We start from the raw sequence: 22,938 nt of genomic DNA on the forward strand, positions 1-22,938 counted from the left end.
GGCACTTAACAAGATGCCTGCATACAGTGGGCAGGAAGTGTTTGCTCTCTACCCCAGCTCCTCTGGGAGCATCCCCCGCCCCACCTCACCTAAAGTGTTCACAGTGACCACCTCACTGAAGGCGCTCGTTCCCAGCTTGTTTTGGGCCAGGACGCTGAACTGGTATGCTGTCTCAGGCTCCAGGACATCCACCAGCAGCCAGTTGGGTCCTGGGGGCACGGGCAGGGACAGCCAGTCATGGGGCCCAAACTGTGCCCGCTTCATCCTGCCCAAAAGAAAGAGAGGGTCGGGGACAAGGGGGCTGGGTGGGTTACACTGAAGACACGAGAAAGCACGCAGGTCCTGGAGGTGGGGGGCCACCCCAGCCCTCCCAGGTTCGAGGTCAGGAACAGGTCAGACAAGTTGATCCACCCGAGCTTTTGGCTGTGCTGGTCCCTACAAGGCCAAGTCTCCAACTGTTGCTGGTGCCTCTTCTATAAAAGGGATCCTTGGTATCAGTGATGTTGGAGACACAGATCACATTACGAATGGCATTCTGGGAGAATCTCACCCTGGTCACAGCCCTAAGAGTGGCACTGCCCTGGGAGCGAGGACTCTGGGAACAAGGCAGGTGCCAAAGTGGGAACGTGGGGATGGGCACCAACAGGACAAGGGGGAGGTCAGGTGCCCTTGGCTGCCTGGCCTCCTGGGGATAGCCATGAGTAGGACCAGGAGTGATCCAGAGGGATCACTCTATCCAAGCAGGCTTGAGTCACTGAGGAGGTCCTGGGCACAGGACAGAAATAACCCACGTTTCTCCTCCACAGGGACCAGGAGGTCACCTTCCAGGTGAGAGGTCCCAACCAAGGGAGGTCACACTGAGGGAGCAGAGCACAGAAACTCAGGGTACAGTCCACCCTTGCCGTGCAGCTCACCTGACACCCCACTGCCAGGAGGCCAGTGCCCAGACGCAGTGCCTCAGTGCCACCACGGGGAGGAGACATTGTCCCATGGGAGCAGCCACAGCCCTGTGCAGCCCCAAGGACCAGGCCAGGTCCCTGCAGGTTTACAGCCACCTGTGCCCAGGAATTGGAGCTGAGGCAGCAGAAAGCACAGCAAGAAGAAGCCAGCACCAAACTCAGGACAACGAGAGCTGGGTGCAATCAGAAAAAAAGGGGAAGGAGGCCTCCCCAGCCTGTGTCCGCCCTTCCGGCCCCGCCACCCTCCCTGGGCACCACAGCAGGCCAGCAGAGAGACAGAGCGAAGCAGAGAAGCTGCCCAGAGCGGTGAAGGAACCCAGTCCGTGCCCAGACCTTCCATTCGGCCTCCCCAAAGATGGCTACATGCTCTGCCCAGGCCACACCACCACCTGGCAGCACCCCGCCTGCCCAAGGAAGAGATGGGTGGAAGGTGCTCCACACAGAACACCTAGGTGGGAGTTCCCGTTGTGGCTCAGCAGTTAATGAACCCAACTAGTATCCATGAGGACGCAGGTTTGATCCCTGGCCTCCCTCAGTGGGTTAAGGATCCAGCGTTGCCATGAACTGTGGTGTAGGTTGCAGACGCAGCTTGGCTCCAGCACTGCTGTGGCTGTGGCACAGGCCGGCAGCTACAGCTCTGATTCAACCCATAGCCTGGGAACCCCCAAATGCTGTGAGTGCAGCCCTAAAAAGAAAAAAAAAGTTAATAAATAAAATTAAATTTGGAAAAAAAAGGTGTTCAGAGTCTGGGAAAGAGGCCGGCTCCTGCTCAGCCTGCCTGCTGCTAAGAGATGTGGGAAGGGCTCTCCCTGAATTTCCAGAGCCCCCGAGTATGTTTCCTCCTCCCCAGGCCTGGTGATCCTGGTTGGGGATTCGCACCCCGCTCAAGGGTGTCGCCCTGATCCAGGTGGCTGGCTCTTGGCTCAGGATAGGGATGTGGGGAGAGGAAATCCTAAAGTGAGGGTGGAACTCAGCTGAGGCCTCTTTCAGATTTCTACACTTCCTGTCCTTGGCCTAATTCATGCACTGTCGCAGGATCTGTCCGCCCCGAGGTTTGGGCAAAGATCTGACATCACTGCATCTGGCTAAATTAATGTGTAACGAGAGGCGAAGATAACAGAGAGACACATGGTCCTAGAGAGAAAACGCACACGTGCAGACAAGGCCAGGAAGGTGACTGCCACTTCACCCTGGTTTCTGAAACCACTAGGGAAGGGACAGAATAAAAATTAGATCCTGCATTCCCAGCTGGGCTGTCACAATGCCCTTGAAGATCAGGAGTCTCTTCCAGACCCCAGAGGACAGCAGAAGCTTAGGAAAGAGCCACAAACGCAGAAGGGGACGTGAGATCAGCTGGGGAAGCGCAGCCAGGGTGATGGGCCATCCATGCACCAGCCCCTTTGGCAGTGTAGACACCCTCCCCCTCTCGCCGCCAAGCTGGCACACCTCACTGACCAGAGGGAGGTCGGGCAGGCAAAGAACCACACCTTCCTTGTAACCTGCTCCCCAACCCCAGGGACTGACTAAAGGGGGGCGGGGGGAGAGAAGCAGAGAGCGAGGCGAGCAGGGGTGACTCACAGAGGTCCGTACCAAACTGAGAATGTCTGCTCAAATCCTCCGTCATAGCCTGGCTCCCAGGACACATTGGCAGTTGTCATGGAGACCTGGACCCGGACACTGCCCGGGGCGTGGGGGCTGGTGCCTGGAAACCAAGCGGACAGAAGAACTGAGGCCACGAGCTGGGTGCCCACAACCTCGCTGCGTTGGGCCAATGTGGGGCCCCAGGTGGAGTGATGGCAACGAGGATGCTGTAAGGAGCTGCGCCCTGGCCCTCCTGGGTCATGGGTTAGGGGAGGAAACCAAGTCTGCAGGGCCAGTCAGTCCATCCAGCAGGAGACGGCGTGAGCAGTAAGAATAAGGGCCTAAGGGAAACCAGACCTGGTCAGCAGCCCAGGCCCAGGAGGGCACAGAAACTCTCCTTATGGCCACAGCAAGGCCAAAAGGCCCCGTGCAACTCTCTAGCCTCCTAAGGCCCAAACACCAATGTGACAGCAGCCTAGCACAGCAGTTAGCAACTCCAAGGGGAGTTGAGTCCTGGGCCCGCCACCTCTGAGCAGTGTGACACTGAGCTAGGTGTCCAACCCAGGTGAGCCTAGGTCTCAGTGAACACCCAAGGGGAACACCAGCTCCCACCCTGCAGCTTGTAAATGAGGAGTCACCACTTGTACTGAGCCTAAAGCTGGCAGTAAATGCTCAGAAAGTCTTGGCTGCTGTTATGACTATGCTGTCTGTCCCCAGAGGGGAAGGCAAAACCAAGGACTAAGGTCCTGGCGACAGTGTTTTTGGCAGAGGAGGGAGCACAGATGCCCAAAGCCCCAGCTGACAGGACAGCTGTGCCAGGCCCAGCCCAGACTCAGAGAAAGGCCCACAGAGCAGACAGCCCCCACCCAGAGCACAGCCCTCCCACCCGCGCCCCGTACCGATGACAGTCAGGTGGGTGCTGGCAGTGATGCTGGTGACCACGTTGGTGGCGATGCACTCCCACTCCCCGTGGTCCTCCTTACTCAGGGCGCGGAACTGCAGGCTCCCGCTGGGCAGGGCATTGTGCTTGCTTCTGCTGGGCTTCCCTACCTTGGCCAAAAAAGGGGGCAGCCAGGTCAGGCAGGGAAGAAGAGAAGCCACAGACACTCAGGGGTCCAGGAGTGGGGTGGGGGGGTGGGCAGCACCGGGCCTCAACCTGCAGCCCTCCGCTACCCTCTTCCAGGGTGCCTAGGCCTCCAAAAGTTACCCTCGTTACTCGGCCCCCACCCCCAGGGAGCCATCACCAGGCTGTGCCACCCCCCCATGCTCCTGGGGAGCCCCAGAGCCCAGAGGTACCTTTCTCCACGTGATGACAGGGAAGGGGTCCCCAGCGGCAGCGCAGGGGATGAGCAGCTCCCGGCCAGCCTCTTGCCTATACTCCCAGCCTGGTAGCACCGTGAAATACGGGGGGTCCTAGGAGAGCATGGCAAGGCCATGACGTCGGGCACGTGAGGGGCCCGCCCACACGGAGGCCACTCACAGTCCGGCCTCACCTTCAGGACGAGCCTCGCGGGAGCAGACTGGCCCATGGTCCCCAAGGTGTTGTAAGGCACACAGGTGTACGTGCCAAGGGCCTCCTCTGTGGCCTCCTCGATTCGGATGGAGCCGTCCTCCATCAGGGTCCAGCCCAGGTTCTGCCAGAGCACAGACAGCAGAGTGGGAGCCGTGGTCAGAGGCGGACCCTCAGCCCAGACCACAAGCTGCCCCTCCATGGGCAGGATGGCCAGGCCCTGGGGAACTCAACCCCATGGGAAGCAGTGCTTTGCTTTCCCAGAGTTGTATTTTTTCCCCCAGGGCATGGAAGTTCCCAGGGTAGGGGTTGAATTGGAGCTGCGGCCACAGGCCTATGCCACAGCCACAGCAATGCCAGATCCAAGCTGCATCTGTGACAGCTCAGGGGAAAGCCGGATCCTTAACCCACTGAGCGAGGCCAGGGATTGAACCTGCAACCTCATGGATACTGGTCTGGTTCTTAACCCGCTGAGCCACAACAGCAACTCCACTTTCCCAGAATTTTGTCAGGGAGTGGAGGAGTCCTGGCAGGAACCAGATCCCCAGAGGCAGCACCTCAGGGCTGGGGACCTCCCTCGACCACACACATCCCTGCAGCACCTTCTCAACCTGCAGGGGGCGGCCGTCCTTGTTCCACTTGACCACGGTGGCTGGCGGCTCTGCGTCCACAGGGCAGCGGATGTAGCCGTGAATCCCCACGGGCACGTAGATCACAGGGGGCATGTTGAGGACACGGGCTGGGTCTGCAGGGACCGCAGGGGTGGCAGGGAAGAAGAGGGTGAGAAATCGCAGGGTCGGAGGGGCACAGAGCCACCACCCAGCCCAGGGCCCCACTCCGGCCTTCGCTGCATCCACCCACTGAGCACACTGCTGCCTATGTCCCCACACTCAGCACAGGCCCAGCGCGGGCAAGAGATCGCAAAGCCCAGCCCCCTAGCTGACAGCCCAGAGGCCACAGCAGACTGCCCAGTGCCAGCCGCAGACGTCCTGAGTATCCAGCCTCGCCCTCCTGAGGAGCCAGTCAAGCCCGAGCCTGCCTGGCCCGTCTGTACTCTCCTCAAACGCCTCCTCCCGCGCGGACGTTCCAGGCAGCGGGGACCCTCAGTATCCACCTCCCCAGCCCCTAGACTCCGCACCATGAAGCCAACCTCTGGCCACCACCTTCCACAACTCTGCTGGGCACTAAGCCCTTGCTGTTTCCACACCCTCCGCAGACGGCGACCAGGGGCAGGGCCACAAGCCTGCTCTGCCCTCCTCTGCCTTGGTCTCCCATCTGTGCAGGTGGAAAGCAAAGCTGGCCAAAAAGTGGAGGGAAGGTTCCTGGCAGAACAAGAACAGCAACCCCTGATGTGGGTGAGTCACCCCCCGAGGCTCCCAGGCTCCCCCGAGGACCATGGGGGAGAAGGATCCAGAACTCCCCAGGAGGCGGTGGGGATGAAGGGGCGGCTCTGTGAGCGTCTGGAGCCCTTCAGAGAACAGCATTACATAAATACCAGGCCGAGGTATATATTTAGACACAGCTTCCTACTTTTGTATGGTTGAGGGTTTTTTTTTTTTTCCTCCAAGTTTTCAAAGGGTTTATGAATGGGAAATACTCTGAACACTGCTTTTTAGCAGAAATAAAGATCCTTGTCTCACCCACCTGAAAATCTCACCCCCCGGATTCTCTCTGAAGGCAAGTGGGAGTGGGTGATGGTGCCGGAGGCAGGTGGGGAAACCTCACTCCCCTCTCAGCAGAAACATGGCCACGGTGCGAGGATGGGACCTTCATCCTGTTGCATTGCCATCCTTCGAAGACCACCCCGGATGGTCCTTGCCCTCTGCCACTGCCCCTCCGTGCCCAGGTGACAAGCAGATGGGATCTGCTCTGAAAGGAGCTTGCCATCTCTTGGCACCACCACAGCCCACAGAGCCCAGGCACACAGCAAGTTGTTTATAGAAGCTCTGGCTTGCTGTTTCCTTCTGCAGGTCTGGGTAGGACAGACCTGATGTCCTGGGGCCTCACAGCTCCTAAGAACTGGGGACGTAAAAGAGCCGCTGAGCAGTTCCCGTCGTAGCTCAGCCGAAATGAATCTGACTAGTATCCATGAAGATGCAGATTTGATCTCTGGCCTCTCTCAGTAGGTTAAGGATCTGGCCTCTCTCAGTAGGTTAAGGATCTGGCTTCTCTCAGTGTGGTATAGGTCGCAGACGCGGCTTAGATCCCACACTGCTGTGGCTATGGCATAGGCAGGCGGCTGTAGCTCCGATTGGACCCCCTAGCCCAGGAACCTCCATATGCCTCGGGTGTGGCCCTAAAGGACAAAAAAGACAAAAATAAATAAATAAATAAGAGAGAGAGAGAGAGCAGCTGAAAGCCCTCCTCAGCTGTCCATGGAAGAGAGGCTGCCTCTGTCCCTACCAGCAACATCACTGTGTGAGGACACAAGGTCACAGTCAGCTGGCCCCTCCGCCACACCTGTGCTCCACTAACGTCCTCAGCCACCCCTCTCCAGACTGTCACACTCTCACCTGCCCATCCATGCTGTGGGGGAGCATGGCTCTCCCGCACCAGCCCTCATGTGATGGAGAGCCTGTCACCTACCACATCAAGGGGGGCCTCTGTTGCCTGAGTGACGGAGCCATCGGCAAATCAAGAGGGAGAGATTAGCCCTCATTACTGATCATCTCTCCTGCAGCCTCTGCCTGCCAGGAGTGGGACAGCCCTGACTCCGCACTCGAGATTAGCAAGCTGAGCGACTGCTGCACAAAAGCCCGAGAGCAGCTCCCCCTTCGGGCCTTGGGCAGCCCTGGAGAGGTGCGGCCAGGAAGCACAAGGGGGCCAGGTCCTGGCAGAAGTGGGTCAGCCACCCCAGAAGAAGGTCTGTCCCCTGCGTGTGGACTCGGAGAGCTGGCGGGAGAGCTCACCCAGGTGTACACGCCCCCAGGTACTGATAAAAATGCACCTCGTTCAGGTGCAGACAGTGCTGGCCACACTCAGCACAAGGTCAGGCATCCAGAAGGCCCGCCTGTCCCTAAACCAGCCTGAACGCCTGGATGGAGCAGAGAGTGGACACAGGCAGACATTCAGTTCTGAGAAGACGTCCAGCGGGGGGCTCAATTCACCTCGTGGACCAGCCTGGGTCAGGCCACCTCCCGAGCTGTGCCCACACCCCCTCAGTGGTGCGGGATCTCTGCCACCCTCTGGGCCCCAATCTGGCCTGAGCCTCGCCCCAACTCACACTGCACGGTCAGGTATGCTGAGGCCGAGGGGGAGCGCCCCAGGCTGTTGCTCGGGACGCATGTGTACTTCCCCGCGTCCTCTGGCTTCACCCGGAAGATGATCAGGGTCCCGTCAATCAGAATCCGCACCCTCAGCTTCAGGTCACTGCAGGGACACGGGGCGGAGGAGGAGAGGGTCTTCCGTGAGGCACCAGGGCACCGTGCCAGTGGGTCTCCCCCATGGGATGGGTGAGGAGGGGCCTGGACCCGCCAGCTCAGGATGGGCACTCACTTCTGGAAGTAGACGTTCTCATCCTGCCAGTACCAGGTGTAGGTGAGGTTGCCAGGATAGGCCTCCGCCCGGCAGGTGAGCAGAGCATCCTGTGATATGTTGACAGTGATGTTCTCAGGAGGCGAGACGATGAAGGGTGGCCCTGGGGGGACAGGAACAAACATGACCTCACCTGGTGCAGGGGGGACAATACCAGGCTCCCAGGAGGCTGAGCCTCAGGAAGGGGCACCCCGAGCTCTGGGAAGGACAGCAGGGACGGTACTGATCCAGGAGCTGGCAGCACAACTGGGCAGTCACCATGAAAATGCCCCAGCTACTGCTTGTGCTCAGGTTCTTACTCTTCCTGCAGGTCCCAGGGATGCGAGGGGTCCAGAGGTGTGGCCACGCGCCCTCAGCCTGCTGCAGGTGCCTGCCCCATGCACAGCCCCTTTGTCAACTCTGGCTCCCCAGGCAGGCACCGAAGCCCTCCTCACACAACACACACACACACACACACACACACACACAGAGCTCTCCCTGCCCATCCTTCTCTGCAGCTGAGCCCGGAGCAGCACACATGCAGGAAGGAGAAAGGCCACTTTTTTTTTTTTTTTTTTTGTCCTTTGTCTTTTTTGTTGTTGTTGCTATTTCTTGGGCCGCTCCTGCGGCATATGGAGGTTCCCAGGCTAGGGGTCGAATTGGAGCTGCAGCCACTGGCCTATGCCAGAGCCACAGCAACGCGGGATCCGAGCCGTGTCTGCAACCTACACCACAGCTCACGGCAACGCCGGATCGTTAACCCACTGAGCAAGGGCAGGGACCGAACCCTCAACCTCATGGTTCCTAGTCGGATTTGTTAACCACTGCGCCACGACGGGAACTCCCAAGGCCACTCTTTTGATCCAGAGCAGGGAATAGTCTTGCCTCTGGAGGAGTAAGAGGCTGTGTGTGGACCTGCTGGAGGTGGAGAGGGCAGCTGGGGAGGGGGCAGGAGAAGCAGAGGAAGGGAGTGTCGTTCCAGCAGACCTGGTGCTGGCTTTCCAGAGAGGGCAGCTCTCCTGGAGTGGGGTGAGCAATGCAGCACAGACACCACCAACCCTCTTCCTCCAGCAGGTGGCGGTGGGAGGTGGGGAGTGTGGGTGGATGCCACCCCTACTGGGGAGCATTTGGGGCCCCGAGCAGGGCAGACAGGCATCTCAGGTGCTAACCCTGCAGACACCAGCCCTGCCAAATGCCCTTTGTGTTATGGAAACCTCTGGGGTTTGGACTGAATTCCTGTCTTTACTTATGGTAAAGATGCCATCACTAGAGGACAGAGACCCGAGGGGAGGGCTCTCCCCTGGGGAAGGTGGAGCCTGGCAGGGCACCAGGACATTGTCCAATGTTCTCTGGACATTGAGAGAAATGGGAAACTCATTCAGCGTGGTACCTCCCGCCACCCCATGGGAGGGCCACGGTCATGCGGAGGAGCTCCCGCCCAGCTTGCTGCTCACCCCCACCTGTGTCCCCCATGCCCTGTGAAAACCCCCCAAGCTCCATGGGACCAGAAATCCCTGCAAAATGCCCAGGGCATGAGAAGGCCAAAGAAATCACTCTCACCTTGGACGAGCAGGTGGGTGGTATGAACGGCCTCCCCCTGGATGCTGTATGCACGACAGGTGTAGGCACCTCTGTCCTCCCGACTGACTGATGTCACCGTCAAGCTGCCGTCACTAACCTAGGGCCAGCCCGAGACAGGGCTCAGCACCCATCCCTGGGCCCACCAGAGCCATCCCAGGTGGAGGTGGCTGGGGACACAGAGACAGGCATCTCCCTCCCACAACTCAGGTGCCAGCCAGTCCCCTGAAGTCTGCGTCCCCTCTCCCCATGCCTCCACCAGCTGGTCACGTGGAGTAGGAGGCAGAGGGCAAGGAGTGCGTGCAGCAGCCGGCAGCAGACCCACACTCACCTGGTACTTGCCACTAGCACCCAGGAGCGTCCCCTCCTTGAGCCAGGTGACAATGGGCTTGGGGTTCCCAAAAGCCGTGCAGGTCATGGTAACACTGCCACCCTCCTTGGCCTCGATGTACTGGGGGGGTGTTTCTGTGAAGGTGGGAGGAGCTGCAAGAGACCCAAGGTGCCAGAAGAGGTGGGGGGATCAGCTGGCTGCCCTGAGAGTCCAGTACCCACTGGAAGGTGAGAGGTGGACACAGGCGACAAGCTCTGCCTGCCCACCTGCAGGAGGGCAACCTGGACAGTCTTACTGGGTCACATTCTAAATTTTCCCCACAGCAACCACCTAATTCCCATAAAATACTGTTTGGCCAGCACCTGCAGGGAGGCCATCAGGCTCAGACCAGGGATCAGCGATAAACAAGACCGCTTCCTCAAGGCCCTTCCAGGGCTCGCCTGCCACCCGCGCCATAGACAGCCCATCAGCCACAGTCCTTCACCCACGGCCAGTCATCCAGACAACCTCCTTCCACAACCCCAGCCTAGCCAGGTGCCCACTTCTGGGACATTCGCCATCTGAGTCCCATCAGGGCCAACTCGCATCACAGGCCAGGTGACATGGAATTGCCCAGACTCTGCAGAGAAAATCACCTACCTTCCTCCCTAGCTGGCTTCCAGGGGCGATGCAGATAGCCCACTCTGGGGGGTTGCTCCCTTCCAAAGTCTACTATGACTGTGCCAGACTGTTCCCCAGCACCTGCATTTGCGGCTTTGACTAAAATCCCATTCTGTTTGAATACTCAATTTTTAACACTCGGTCCTGTTTTTCTGAGCTGCTTGTAGAAGTCACCTGGTCAACTCTAACCCTGTGCACGATCATTCTGGGGTTTTCTAAAGGGGGTGCGGAGCATATAGACACTGCTAGATACCAGCCTGAGGGTCCACAACACTGGGCAGGTGGGAATTCTGACCTCATCTTAGGCACCAGTAGCTCAGAGTTCAAGTCCGGCCTGCCTCTTGCTGTGTAACCTGGACAAGTTGCTCGGCCTCTCCGGGATCTACCTAATTCCCCACCCTGCAGCTTGATGGGAGGAATAAACAAGATAAAGTCTGTGAAGGGAGCTTGCAAAATGTTAAAACGTTAAAATGTGGTCATTTTGCCATTATTCTTATCGCTGTCAGCTGCCCAGGGCTTCGGAGGCCCTAAGGAGAAGCTGTGGGAGGGGTCTCCTCTGAGACAGCCCACTCCAGACCCAGCAGATGCCACAGCTTTGAGCCCTCCTCGCCCCCCATCACACATCCCTCAACTCTGCTCCCAGACCAGCCTTCTTTTTTTTTTTTGTCTTTTTGTTGTTGTTGTTGTTGTTGCTATTTCTTGGGCCGCACCCGTGGCATATGGAGGTTCCCAGGCTAGGGGTCGAATCGGAGCTGTAGCCACCGGCCTATGCCAGAGCCACAGCAATGCGGGATCCGAGCCGCATCTGCAACCTACACCAGATCGTTAACCCACTGAGCAAGGGCAGGGACCGAACCCACAACCTCATGGTTCCTAGTCGGATTCGTTAACCACTGCGCCACAACGGGAACTCCCCAGACCAGCCTTCTTGTCCTCCTCAAAGGGACCAAGAACTTCCATTCCTGGGACCTTTGCACTTGCCAGGTCCTCCCCTCCCAGGGCTGTCCCCAGCTGTCACCCTTTCACTTCCTGTATGTCTTTGCTTAAATACCACCTCTGCCTCACCTGCTCAGCCAGACCAAGAAGGCACTTGCATTCCTGTCCCCTTGGACCGTTCAAAGCACTTATCACTGGGTCTCCTGGGAGCAGAGATCTGTGAATCCCAGCATGTACCTAGCTTTCAGCACAGTTCCTGGCATGTACTAGAGGCTCAACAAACAACTGTTGAGCAGACGGATGAAGGCAATGAATGAGGCATATGCAGGCACACACATATTCATATACACATATACACAAGCATATACACCCACACACAAATATACACCCCCATGCATATACATACACATGCACATGCATATACATGTGTATACAATGCATATATACATATGCACACATATGCATACAAACACACATATGCACATACACACAAACATATAAAGGCATACACATATACATGCACACATACACATGCATACAACCATATATACACAGACACGTGCATATACACACATATACGCATGTATACAATTCATGTGTACACACACACATATACATACATATACGCATAAGCACACAAACACATATGCACATACACATACAAGCACATAAAGGCATACACACATACATGCACACATATACGTGCATACAAGCATATATACACAGATACGTGCATATACACATGAACACAATGCATATACACACGCACATATACACATACACACAAGCATATGAACACACACATATGCACATACACACAAGCATATAAAGGCATGCACACATACATGTGCATACCAGCATATACACACATATATAAGCATATACACAAATGTACATGCACATAAACACACATGTACGTGCATACACACGCATGCACACATACACAAGGATATAAGCATACACACATGTACTTACATACACATACACACACACACCAGACCAACACAAACATAAAACCGAGCACAAGACTAAGATAAGCATCTGTGACAGCCTCTCAAACCCCCAGCACAGGGGAGCCAGGAAGGGGGCACCAGGAGTAGGTTCTGAGTGATTAAGAAGCCATCTCCTCTGCACTTGACACACAACCTCAAGAAAGTCAACCCTCACCCATGTCTAATCTAATCTAAAACTCATTCCAAATCCTTGCAAAGGGAACTGGCATCAGGTCCAGGCCCCCCTCCTGCCCCAGCCCTCACCTTCATCCTGCAGAGCCCGGCACTCAGCCTGCCTGTGAAATACAGCTTACAGACACGGCCTCTGTTACCTCCGTGTCACGCTTAAAGAAAAGATAATACGTTAAAGTATGTCCTGGAGTGACAAATTAATTACTAATTATATAATTACTTTATTATTTAGGTGCTAATCAGGAAAGCACTTTGAACAATTTCGAGTTTTCAGGAAAATAATGGTTTGACTCCCGATTATTTACTGGATTAGGTGCGAGCTTGCCAGCTGCATTTCCAGGCTTAATTCTTTTTTACAAGTGCCCTATAATTAATCGTGCAGGTTAGAAATAGGCTGGCCTCTCCTCCAAGTCATTCACCAACCCAAAGCATGATTAGACCTGGACTTTTCAGGTATTTTATGTGCAATAAAGAAATAATCGGGTTTATTTCTACCCAACTGGCCTTCAAGAAAGCACAGAAGGAGCATGAGACGATCTGTAATTCTAATTTTTCTCTGGCCTTTCATTTTCCAAAGGTGATACTAGTCAGAAATTCATGACATTAAATGTTCTAGTTTGGAAGCATCAGAATGTTGGTACTCAAGACTCTTCCTTCAATAAAGAAAACATTTTCACTGGAAATAACCTAGAACCTGGGAGGATGGGGTGGAGGTGGGGGTGGGAGGGTGGAGAGTATCCATCCATGAGCCCAAGGCTAAAGCCTGATTTTCCATCCCAATAGCCTTCTAATCCCTGAATGCGCAGGTCTCCTTCCTCCAGGCCTCCAGGCATGCTGTTCCCTCCACTCTGCCACATCCTTCCTGCCTCCTGCCTCTGCACCTCCCCGACTCCCCCTACACCCACTGCTGTGTCCCCAGAGCCTGCCACCAACTGGACTTTGGGGATATATGTTGAATGGATGGTCACGAGTAGCTTTCAAGGGCCTTCCCAGCACCACCAGCTGCCTCTGCCAGCCTGAGACCCCTCTTGCACTTCTGCAGCCCTGCTATGACACCACCACCAGGCTCCAACTTCTCTCTGGAGGAAGAGGCTGGCCAGCATCCTATACACAGTGACCCCATGCAGCCAACCTTCCAGACTCAGTGCCAGACGTTTTCTCCCATAATCTTCACAAGAGCCCTGCAAATAGGCACTGTTTTTGGAAACAGAAAAGTGAAGCTCTGAGAGGTGATGGACAGCCTACGAGGTGGGTTCACAAAACAAACCGAGTTCCAAGCTGGTGCATCCCAGCAGCGAGGAATTCCCAACGGTGGACTCCCACTCAAACAGGACACATGGTTCCTAGCGCAGCTCCACGTCCCCATCATCTCAGAGTGTCTGCGCTGCACCGGACATGGGCAGGGATGACAGGGAAGGAGGAGGGGCTGCAGGAGACGGCAGCACAGCTCGGGAAAGGGCACGAGAAAGCAAGCAGCGTGGGGGACTCTTGGCTCAGCGCTCAGTCAGTGACGCTCTCGGCAGCAGATTTACCTTCCTAATTATGTTTTGCTTGGGCTAATATTACGATGAGTTTTCATTCCCGGCACACACAACAGCTGGCATCAGAAGGAGGTGACTCAAAAGCTTGTGAGTGGTGGGGACAGCCCACCCAAGATTTAAAATAAGCCTCCCATCGGTCTCGTGGGGCTGACAAAAAGGAGCCGCCTACATCCAGTGGGTCAGACAGCCTGGACCCAACCCAGGGCCACCATCCCTAAGTCTGCATTTCCCAGAGGCCAGTGCTCTGGCCAAACCCCCTGTTCTTCCAGGATCCCAGATGGCTTTTCATGGCCCCACCAGAGCCGTCCTTCAGGGCCCATCGATTTCTCAGAGAAGCCTGCGAGCCAGGACACCACCAATCCCTCTCTCCCGACTTAGGATCTGGGGTCACAGACATTAATCACACCCAGAAGGACCCAAGCTGTGTGGGGCACGTCCAAAGCACCCATGTTGTTGAAGCCTCCATAACCAGCGCAGCATAAACATGCACATAAACAAATATGACTAACAAACAAACAAAACATACACAGCACAGCACAAACAGCACAGCAGCCTGTGGGGGCTGAACACATTGTGTCATAAAATGAATATAGAGTCTGGTCAGAAAAACAAAGCAAAGCAAAAAACCCTGCTCCCCTCCCAGCACTTCTCCTTCAATTTTCTCTGCGTCCCAGCATCCCCTGGCTCCTCCAGAATGTCCCCTCCCAAATGAAGGCTCCCAGAGGCACAGGGGACCCTTCATCCCAGGAGACTCCAAGGCCCAGCTCAGGCCAACGCCAGGAGCTCAGCAGATCCACTGGGGCCCCATAACGGGCCCCCCAGATGCTTGCAAAGCACTGACACACAGCACAAGGTACTTTGCCTCAGCACCTCAAGGGTTACTCTTCACAGGACTCTTAGGTTTTATCAACAGCAAACGCAACAGCAGCAGGAACCCTCTCTGGCTTCTGGGTTTGCTCCCTGTGGTTTCCCATCACCCAGTGCACAGCCTGGCACCTGACAGGTTACTCAAGTAAACACACTTAACAAGGGACCCAAGTATTAATGTAAAAGGAACACGTAGCAGTGGGACACCCAGGGACCCCTGAGAGAAGGTCTCCCTGAGGCTGGGAAATGCACCAGCCACTCCCAACTCCACCCTGCAAAGCCTCAACCCTCCTGGTTTCCAGAACCAGGCTCCTACTTCCCTCCAAGGGGCTCAGGGAAAACCCCCTTGTGCCCCGGGGCTGCTCGACCTTGACACACACTGACTCCAGAGGCTGCAAGGGACAAGTGGGGGGGCCTGAGAAGCAGAGCTCGTATCTGATGGGCACCCCCAGAGCAGGCCCTGGGAGGAGGCACACATACCGTGAATGGTGAGGTGCACCCAGCTGCCGTTGTGGAAGGTGTCGTACTGCTGGTCCAGCAGGAGCACCTTGCACTCGTACCAGCCCTGGTCCTCAGCGCGCACCTGCTCCAGCCGCAGGGAAGCTTTGTCGTGGAGGCTCGCCCGGCCTATAGAGAGGGGACAAGGCTGCTCAGGGCGAGGGACAGCTGTGCCCACAATAACCCCAGGCCACTTCCTGGCTGGGCCCCAGAGCAGCAGCAGCTCCACCTTCAGCAGTGAAGGAGAGGCAGAGAGTCTCAGCCCAGAGCTGCCATCCCCTCCCAGCCCGCAGCCTTGCTGCCCCACCAGCTACACAGAGAAAAGCCTCAGTTCCTTTTGGAGATCTCTCAGGGCAAAGGGAAGGCAAGAGGGATAGAGAGCTGGGGGGAGGGGCCTGAGAGAGAGCACAGGAGGGGATTAGGGGGGCAGGGGGCAAACCCTGGGCAGTCCCAGGCAACCCCATGCAGGCTGAGTAACCCCCTGCCCCAGCTGGTCCCCATGGCTGCCATGCCCAGCACCCTGTCTGTGTGGCCTCCGCACAGTGGGTAGAGGAAAGGCAGCTGGGGATCAGGATGCTGGCATCTCCCTGCCCCCCAGTCCTGCTGCCAGGTCCAGAGTAGAGGTTCATCCAGCAGCACCCAGGCCTCCAGCTACGGCCACAGGACCTATACCCAAGAATGAGGAGCCAGCTGGCAGGCAGAGCAAGGACCCCGGGCTGCCCTCCATAACTTCATCCCCTTCCCATCTGAAAGCAGAAGCAGAGCAGAAGGGGGTTCCCATCCCCAGAGCTGCTCTTGGCATCTTCCCTCCACTGGGCCCACCCATTGCCCCAACATCGCCTCCTCTGCTTTCCTGCTTGTCTCCTGGACAATGGCAATCTGCCTACAAGCCAGTCTCAACCAACCCCAGCCAGAGAGACACAGCCACAGGAGGCAGAGGGACAGAGAGACACAGAAGCTGAGAAAAATGCAATCCAGGCCTCAGAAGCCAGAAGTCAAGATAAAAGCAGTTCAGCTTCCTCTCTTCCTTTAAACTCTGACACACGCGCACGCATGCACACACACTCCTGCACAATGCACACACCCCGCACGCACCCCCATGCGCACTGCCCCACGCCCTCCTCCCTGGCAGGCAGGCCCTGGCAGTGACTCAGTGAGGCCACCGCTGGCAGGAGTAATTGCAGAGCAAGACAGTAGGAGGGAGGCCGGAGAGGCAGAGGAGGCAGAGCGGCGCCCAGACACTTCCTCACACTCGGGGACAGGCGGGATGAGAGGCCCTGACTTCAGAGGCAGGGAGAGGGGGTGGGCAAAGCCAGACAGAACAAACCCTGAGGCGGCTGGGCTGCCGGTGGCGACTCTGACTCAGCTTCTTCCTCCCGCCAGCCTCCTCTCCGACAGGGTGATGGGCTCCTGGGCCTCCCTTCTCGTCCTCCAGCCCCAGTGGTGCTGCTGGGGAGGCTCTGTCCACCCCCAACACTTAATTCACACCTACCAGGGTACAGAGGATGGGAGGACAGGCAGAGCCCGGCGGGAGGTGTGGGGGCAGCCCTTACCTGCATACTCAGGGTCCACGTGGGGTGGGTAGTAGCCAAACTTGATGAAGATGGGGATGGGCACCCCGAACTTGAACCACTCCACGACGTAGGGCGGGGGCTGCCCTGTCACTGGGTGGACCACGTCGCATCGCAGGACCACGCCCTCGCCGGCCCTCGCCGTCACAAACTCGGGCTCCTCTCGCAGGCCGTGGGCGCCTGGCGGAAAAGGAGATGACAGGAGATCCTGCCCAAGGCCGCCCCCTCCCCTCCCAACCCCAGGGAGTGGAGCCCGATGGTGCCCTCCCCTGCTCCATGACACCAGCCGAGTCTGAGGAGCGCGCCTCTGAGGGGCTAGAGGGGCCTTGGCCCTGGAGCTGCAGCTGAGCGTAAACGTGGGACATCCTCCTACAACAGCAGAGCCTGGTAAGAGCACAGAGCTGGCCGCCCTCCTGTGCCCCACCCCCACTCAGCCTGCCTTTCAAGCGCAAGTGTACTCCACGCAGGAAGGAACCGGGAATCCCTAAGCAAGCTGAGCAGAGGCTGCTGGGGACACCAGCAGAGGAAAAGCCCTAAGGCCTGAGCTGGCCTCGCTGCCCCTCCTCCCCGGCGCCTGCCACACAGAGGGCATCGGGAGGGGCCCCCAGTTTCCAAGCCCCAAGCCTATCAGCCTGAGAAGTCCCAGGCATCACCGTAGGATAGCAGGATGCTGGGACTCGGGACGGGGACCCTGGGACTGCCAACCTCAGCCAACTAAGGGGAACACCCCCACCTCTGGCAGAAGACAAAGCACCGAGCTGGATGGGGACATAGCCATTCTCCTGGAAGGGACCACCTCCATCCCCGGCCAGAGAGAAGAGGCTCACCCAGGCACCACCTCCGCCTCCTGGTGGCTGCTCCTAGACCCCTAAGGGGCCTGCAGCCGATCACTTCATCCAGCTAGGAGGCTCCCCTGCTGCATGCACACAACCCACCAGACCCCACCCTCCCATGTCCTTGGGGGGGGGGGGGCCTTCCAGACAGCACAGGAACAACAAAGGAGGATGCCCAGGAGAGCAGCCCCTGTACTCTGTCAGTCCAGTGCCTCTGGGTCTGACTCTGACCACACCTCTGACCCCTGTGGGCTCCCGCTGGGCTGCTCTCATCCGTCTCCTTCATGCCTCTGGAGCTCTGGAGCTCTGTCTGTCTCTGTCTCCCTCTATCTCTCTCTCTGTGTCTGTCTCTGTCTGTCTCTCCATCTCTCTGTCTATCTCTGCCTCTCTCACTCTCTGTCTCTCTGTCTCTCCTGTCCCTTCTATGTCTGTCTCTGTTTCTATCTCTGGCTCCTCCTCCATGTCTTGTCTCTCTTCAAGTCTCGGTGTCTCTATCTCTCTCTCTAGCTCCCCCTCTAGTGGGTGACTGTCTTCCTGTCATCTATCAGCGCGTGTGCCTTTGGGGGCTGTGCTGGGGAAGGGAGGGGGGTGTCGGTTCGCCTGTGCAGGGAAGGGGTTTTGCTCTGTATGCCTGCATGTTCTGCCTTGTCTCTCCGTGTCTGTATCTCTCTGTGTCTCTCCTTCTCTCCCGCTCCAGCTCCTTCTGCAAATTGCGGAAGAGGGAGGAGGCAACCCTTCCAGAAGCTGATTGGCTACCGGTGACATCACTGTTTTCTAGAGAAAGAGCTAAGATCACAGAGTATTTTTGGAGCAGAGCAGAGTGTTGCCCTCACCTGCCTGAGGCCCCAGCAGGATTCCCAACCCTCCCAGCCCAGCTTCAGACTAAGTCTGAATCCCAGCCCCACAGGAAAAGCACAGCAGGCACCTCCCCCACTGCCCCTCCCCCCGGGGGGGGGGCACCACCAGATAGGGTTGAGCCTCAGCACCCAAAGGCTGCTCCTCCTGGACCCAGGGGAAACCGGCAAGGAGCAGGCCGCCACAATGAGCAGAGAGAGGAGCGTGTGTGCACGCATGTGCATGTGTGCATGGGCAGCTCCTGGCCAGAGGTCGTGTGTGCACATGGATGTGCGTGTGCATACGTGTGTGCATGCACAGATGAGTGCGTAGACTCTGGAGGAGAAGAAAAGAGGAGAGACAGGAGTGTGGGGGGGGTCCTCCCAGGGCCAGTCACCAGGCCCAGTTCAAGGAACAGGGGCGGGGGTTGGGGTGGGGGAACGAAGGGGCGCTCATCCATCTCTCACAGAGGCTCCGGAGGCTCAGCTGCAGGCGGGGGGCTCTGAGGGACAAGGCCCAGGCAGTGGGTCTGACATGGCTCCCACAGCTGGCTGCCTCCTTCCTGGGCTCAGGGCTGAGCACCCATCCAAGGCCCACCCAGACCTCTGCCCTCTCTCACCAGGGACGAGCAGCTGGGGAGAAGACCCAGTGGGATGAGCAGAGAGCGAAGCAAAAAGGGATTCCAGGAAGCAGGCAGGGGTGGGCGGCCCTGCTGCAGCCCCCTTGTATTCGGGCCAGCCCTCCTGGCTTTCTGAATCCTAAAATATTTATCATCTTTTCTCATCTCCTCGCCCCCCTCAACACACACAGCGAGTGCTCACTCCATCACCCACAAGCGCTGCCCCCTCAGCCTAAGCCTTTCTGAGCCAAAGTCTGTCTAATAAAACACTTTCTCCAGAAAAGCTCACTGCAAAAAAAAAAAAAAAAAAGTAAATAGGCTGGCAGCCAAGAGGGCTTGATGGAGGGGAGCAGTGGCCTTGAGCCTAGGGGGACACGAACCCACATCAAGGAGGGAAGGAGATTCCAGGGGCAAGAAAGCAGACAGGAATGGACATGGTGCCAACAGACAGAAGCGGAGCCCAGTCCCCAGGCCCAAAGAAAAAGACAGAGAGCCCAAGGGACAGAGGACAGCCTGGGACATAGACACATAGCCTTCCAAGGACCCCAAACCAGGAGGAGACAGAGAGGTGGTCCCAGGGCCCAGGGAGGAGTAGGCTCCTCCCCAGCCAACTGGGCCTGAGATGTGGAGGGCTGCAGGAGGGGAGACCCAGACTCCTCCCCACCACAGAAGTTCCTAAGGATACTGGCATCTGCAGGGTGAGCACCACAGGGGGTGGGAGGTGTCCTGGATTCAGAGAAGGAGCAGAGCAAACCTGCATCTTGGGGCTCTGATAGGGAGACAGAGCAGGAAGGCAAAGGAGGACAAGGTACCCTGTGGTCTGGCTGACCTTTCAGAAAGCCCCAGGATACAAACCTCCTGCCCTCTGGGCCAGGTGGTCCCCAGCAGGAACCCAGGGCTGCCACTGGATCCCCTGTGAGCACAGGACCATGAGGCATCCAGGGCCCGGCCACTCAGACGCTCCCAAGCTGGAGCTCACCCACCCTGGCAGGCCTGGGGGAGGAGGGGACAGCAGAGGTCTGGGAACCAGGCAGGGAGAGCGCCAGCGCCAGGCAAACCCCACTTCCTCTGGGTCCTCGCGCCACACCAGCTCTGTGCTGGTTGTGACACCAGTTTCATTTAACACCCACAGCGCCCACCTGCCAGAATTAGTACCATCTTCATTTCACGAGTGAGGCCAACTGCCCCCAGCCCGGAGCTGGGCCAGCCACCCAGGCAGCCGGTGGGAGCAGGTGGCAGCTGTGGTGTCTCCCCTTTGTCCGTAATCACTTGCACCATCCTGCCCACCACAGGCCCTGCACTGACCCAAGAAGCGGTGCCTCCCCTTTCCTCGCAGAGCCAGAGGCCAGCCCCTCCCCCACTGCAAACTCTGGACAGTTCTGACAGTCAGACCTCTACAGCTCTGGATCAGAGACAGACGACTGGGTGGGCCTGTCACAGAAGGCAGGTGGCTAGCTCTGGCTGGCACTGGACTGAGCCCATTCCGCCAGAGACCCAGGAGCTCTGGCTGGGTCTGGGGGAGGCTGTGATCAGGAGAGACCACGGTGAGCACCCGCCTCCACCAAGGTGAGTACCAGTCCTCGGGAGCCACTTCCTCCTCCTCCTCCTCCTCCTCCTTTCACCCCCCTCCCCCTCTGGGCACCAGACTCCCAAACCACAGGCCTGTTGTCTAATAATACCAGCGACAGCCACCGCCACCTCCATCTGCCAGCCTAAAAATAATCCCTGCTGAGCCCAAAAAAGGCACAGCCCCCAATAGTCCCCCAATCGCTCTCCCTGACAAGCCAGGGGGTTCCAGGGAATTCCAGGAAGCCTGCAATGGGGCTCCCATGGAACCCCACCCCCACCCCCTGAGGTACAGCCCCAGAGGCTTACAAGAGGAAAGCAGAGACAGGTTCCATACCACCCAGAGCCAAGTGTAAGATGGAGAAACAGCCGTGTCCACGTCAGGTCACATCTCAGTTGTCCTTTCCAGAAGGCAGGTGGGCCAGAAGTCACCTGGACAATCTGCCTCCAGCCAGGATCCCCACACCCAGCATAGACTGGCCCTCGGGAAATCCCTACCTTCTGCAGTCTCACCATTGGTGTCCTCATAGCCCTTGGGCCCCGTTGCCCCATCAGACCTCTCAGGACAGAAGTCAGAGGTCAGGGGAGCCCAGACCAGCCCTGGCCAGGAAACCTCTGGTTCTAACAAGGCACAGGGGAAGGGCAGGAACAGCAGGCTCCTCCTCCGTGGGCACCTCACCTCCCTAATGCTCCCACCCTGCAGCCCAGCCCGGAGCAGCAGCTACACCATTAGCAACCTTAATTTGCTCTCAGCTAGATTGTATTTCCACGAGCCCTTTCCCTAGGAGCAACTGGCAGGAAGCAGTCAGTAATTCAACCCGGCTCTGCTCCTTCAGCACCTCCTCTGCAGAAAGGCCTAGCCACACCCACCCTGCCCACCACCTGGACGCAGGCCTGGTCCAAGTGCACAAAAGCCAGGGGAGGACCCTGGGATAATGTGTCAGGTGGGCAGAAGTAAGGGGGGGACCGAAGCCATGTTTACTCATGGTAAAGGATCAGTGCTCCCTACTCCAAGAAGCCAGAAAAGGAGGACTGACAAGAGGCTCAGCTTACACAATGAGCCGTGTCGGGGCCTGTGACCAGGAGGGAGCTCTGGGGTAGAAGCAGGATAGACAGACAGCCTGAGGGTACCATCCAGTCCCTTCTCTTCTCAGGAGGACAAACAGGCTGGCTGGGACCTCACTCAAAGGCCTGGCCCACAAGGAACTATTTTCCAAAACCCTTACAAAGGCCCTGTCTCTGCTCACCAGTCTCCTGCTTATTCACGCAAGAGAGAACAGAAAAGCAGGAAGATTCCTAAGAAAAATAGGTCAGCTGCCTCGGGCAGGCTGGGCTTGCCCCCCTGGGCAGTGCCCCGGCAGGCCAGGCTCCAAGCTGCCTCTGTACCCCAGCACCCTCTCCCACGTCCCCAGGGACCCAGCCCCTTCTCCACTTGGGAGTCTGGGGTACAGGGCAGCTGAGGCCAGAGCCCACCTTAGCAAGACAGACCCTCCTCCTGTCCCTGGGTTCTGCCTGTGTGTGTTCCCCACGTACCTTCTCTTGGGGACACAGGCATCCTTCCAAGTCCCTGGGCTGAGCCTCCAACTTTGGGAGCATCTGGGCTGCCCTGTTTCAGGTGTAGAGTGGGGGGATGGGGAGATCCAGGCGTCTGCTGCAAGTCTAGTCTTAGTGCCACCCATGGCCATCGACACTGGAAGGGAAGTGACACCCCACCTCCTAACTGGAGACTCTGGATCCCCTGTCACTGTATTCACGTGCACATACAAACACATAGCTGCACTTACAGGCATGCAAACACACACACACACACACACACACACACACACACACGCTCTCTCAGGCATGTGCAGGCACCTCCAGGAGCTCGCACCAATGACAGCTCTTTCCACAATTCAGATCCACTCTCCATCCAGGCTGCTTTACCCAACCGAGGGCGCAGAGAGCAGGAGCTGCTCCCAGGGACCCTTGGCCAGCCTGAGGTACCACAGGATGTGCAGGGGGAGAGGGAGCCCTTCACGGAGAAAAGAGTGTGTCCATCTTAGGCCTTCTTTGCTCCCTTGGGAGCCCAGGTCTTGCTCTTACTCCCTCGGCACAGCGAGACTGTGACAGAGGGTACAGGGCCAGGAGTCAGGACAGAGGGCAGTCAGAGAGATGCTGGCTTTCAGCAACTCCCAAGAAAGTAGCCTCTGCCCTTTGGATAACAAGACCCCGGCTTTCTGTCTCAGGCCCTGGGACCAGGCAACTCCAGGTCCAGCACACGTCGAGCTTGGGGCCAGCAGCTAAAAGCTGATTCTTCCCACGAGTTCCCTCCTTAGCTTGTCCTGATCAAGTGAAGGCAGCCAGACACACCCCTGCCT

General features: G+C 57.6%; 1 protein-coding gene across 3 annotated transcripts in view; it reads right to left on the reverse strand.

Moving 5' to 3' along the window:
* IGSF9B (immunoglobulin superfamily member 9B) overlaps nt 1-22,938 on the reverse strand; it is a 43,477-nt gene that overhangs the window by 17,396 nt on the left and 3,143 nt on the right. For all 3 annotated transcript variants that reach the window (XM_047752554.1, XM_047752556.1, XM_047752557.1), the window contains exons 2-13: nt 16,712-16,909; nt 15,141-15,287; nt 9,473-9,624; nt 9,124-9,241; nt 7,546-7,687; nt 7,274-7,419; nt 4,653-4,795; nt 4,034-4,174; nt 3,837-3,953; nt 3,440-3,590; nt 2,550-2,661; nt 90-265 (exon numbers count right to left, since the gene is read on the reverse strand). In XM_047752554.1, the coding sequence (XP_047608510.1) occupies nt 90-265; nt 2,550-2,661; nt 3,440-3,590; nt 3,837-3,953; nt 4,034-4,174; nt 4,653-4,795; nt 7,274-7,419; nt 7,546-7,687; nt 9,124-9,241; nt 9,473-9,624; nt 15,141-15,287; nt 16,712-16,909 (1,743 nt within the window). The remainder of the gene's footprint in view (nt 1-89; nt 266-2,549; nt 2,662-3,439; nt 3,591-3,836; nt 3,954-4,033; nt 4,175-4,652; nt 4,796-7,273; nt 7,420-7,545; nt 7,688-9,123; nt 9,242-9,472; nt 9,625-15,140; nt 15,288-16,711; nt 16,910-22,938) is intronic.

This window comes from Phacochoerus africanus, chromosome 11 (assembly GCF_016906955.1).
Source record: "Phacochoerus africanus isolate WHEZ1 chromosome 11, ROS_Pafr_v1, whole genome shotgun sequence".
NCBI classification, from domain to species: domain Eukaryota; kingdom Metazoa; phylum Chordata; class Mammalia; order Artiodactyla; family Suidae; genus Phacochoerus; species Phacochoerus africanus.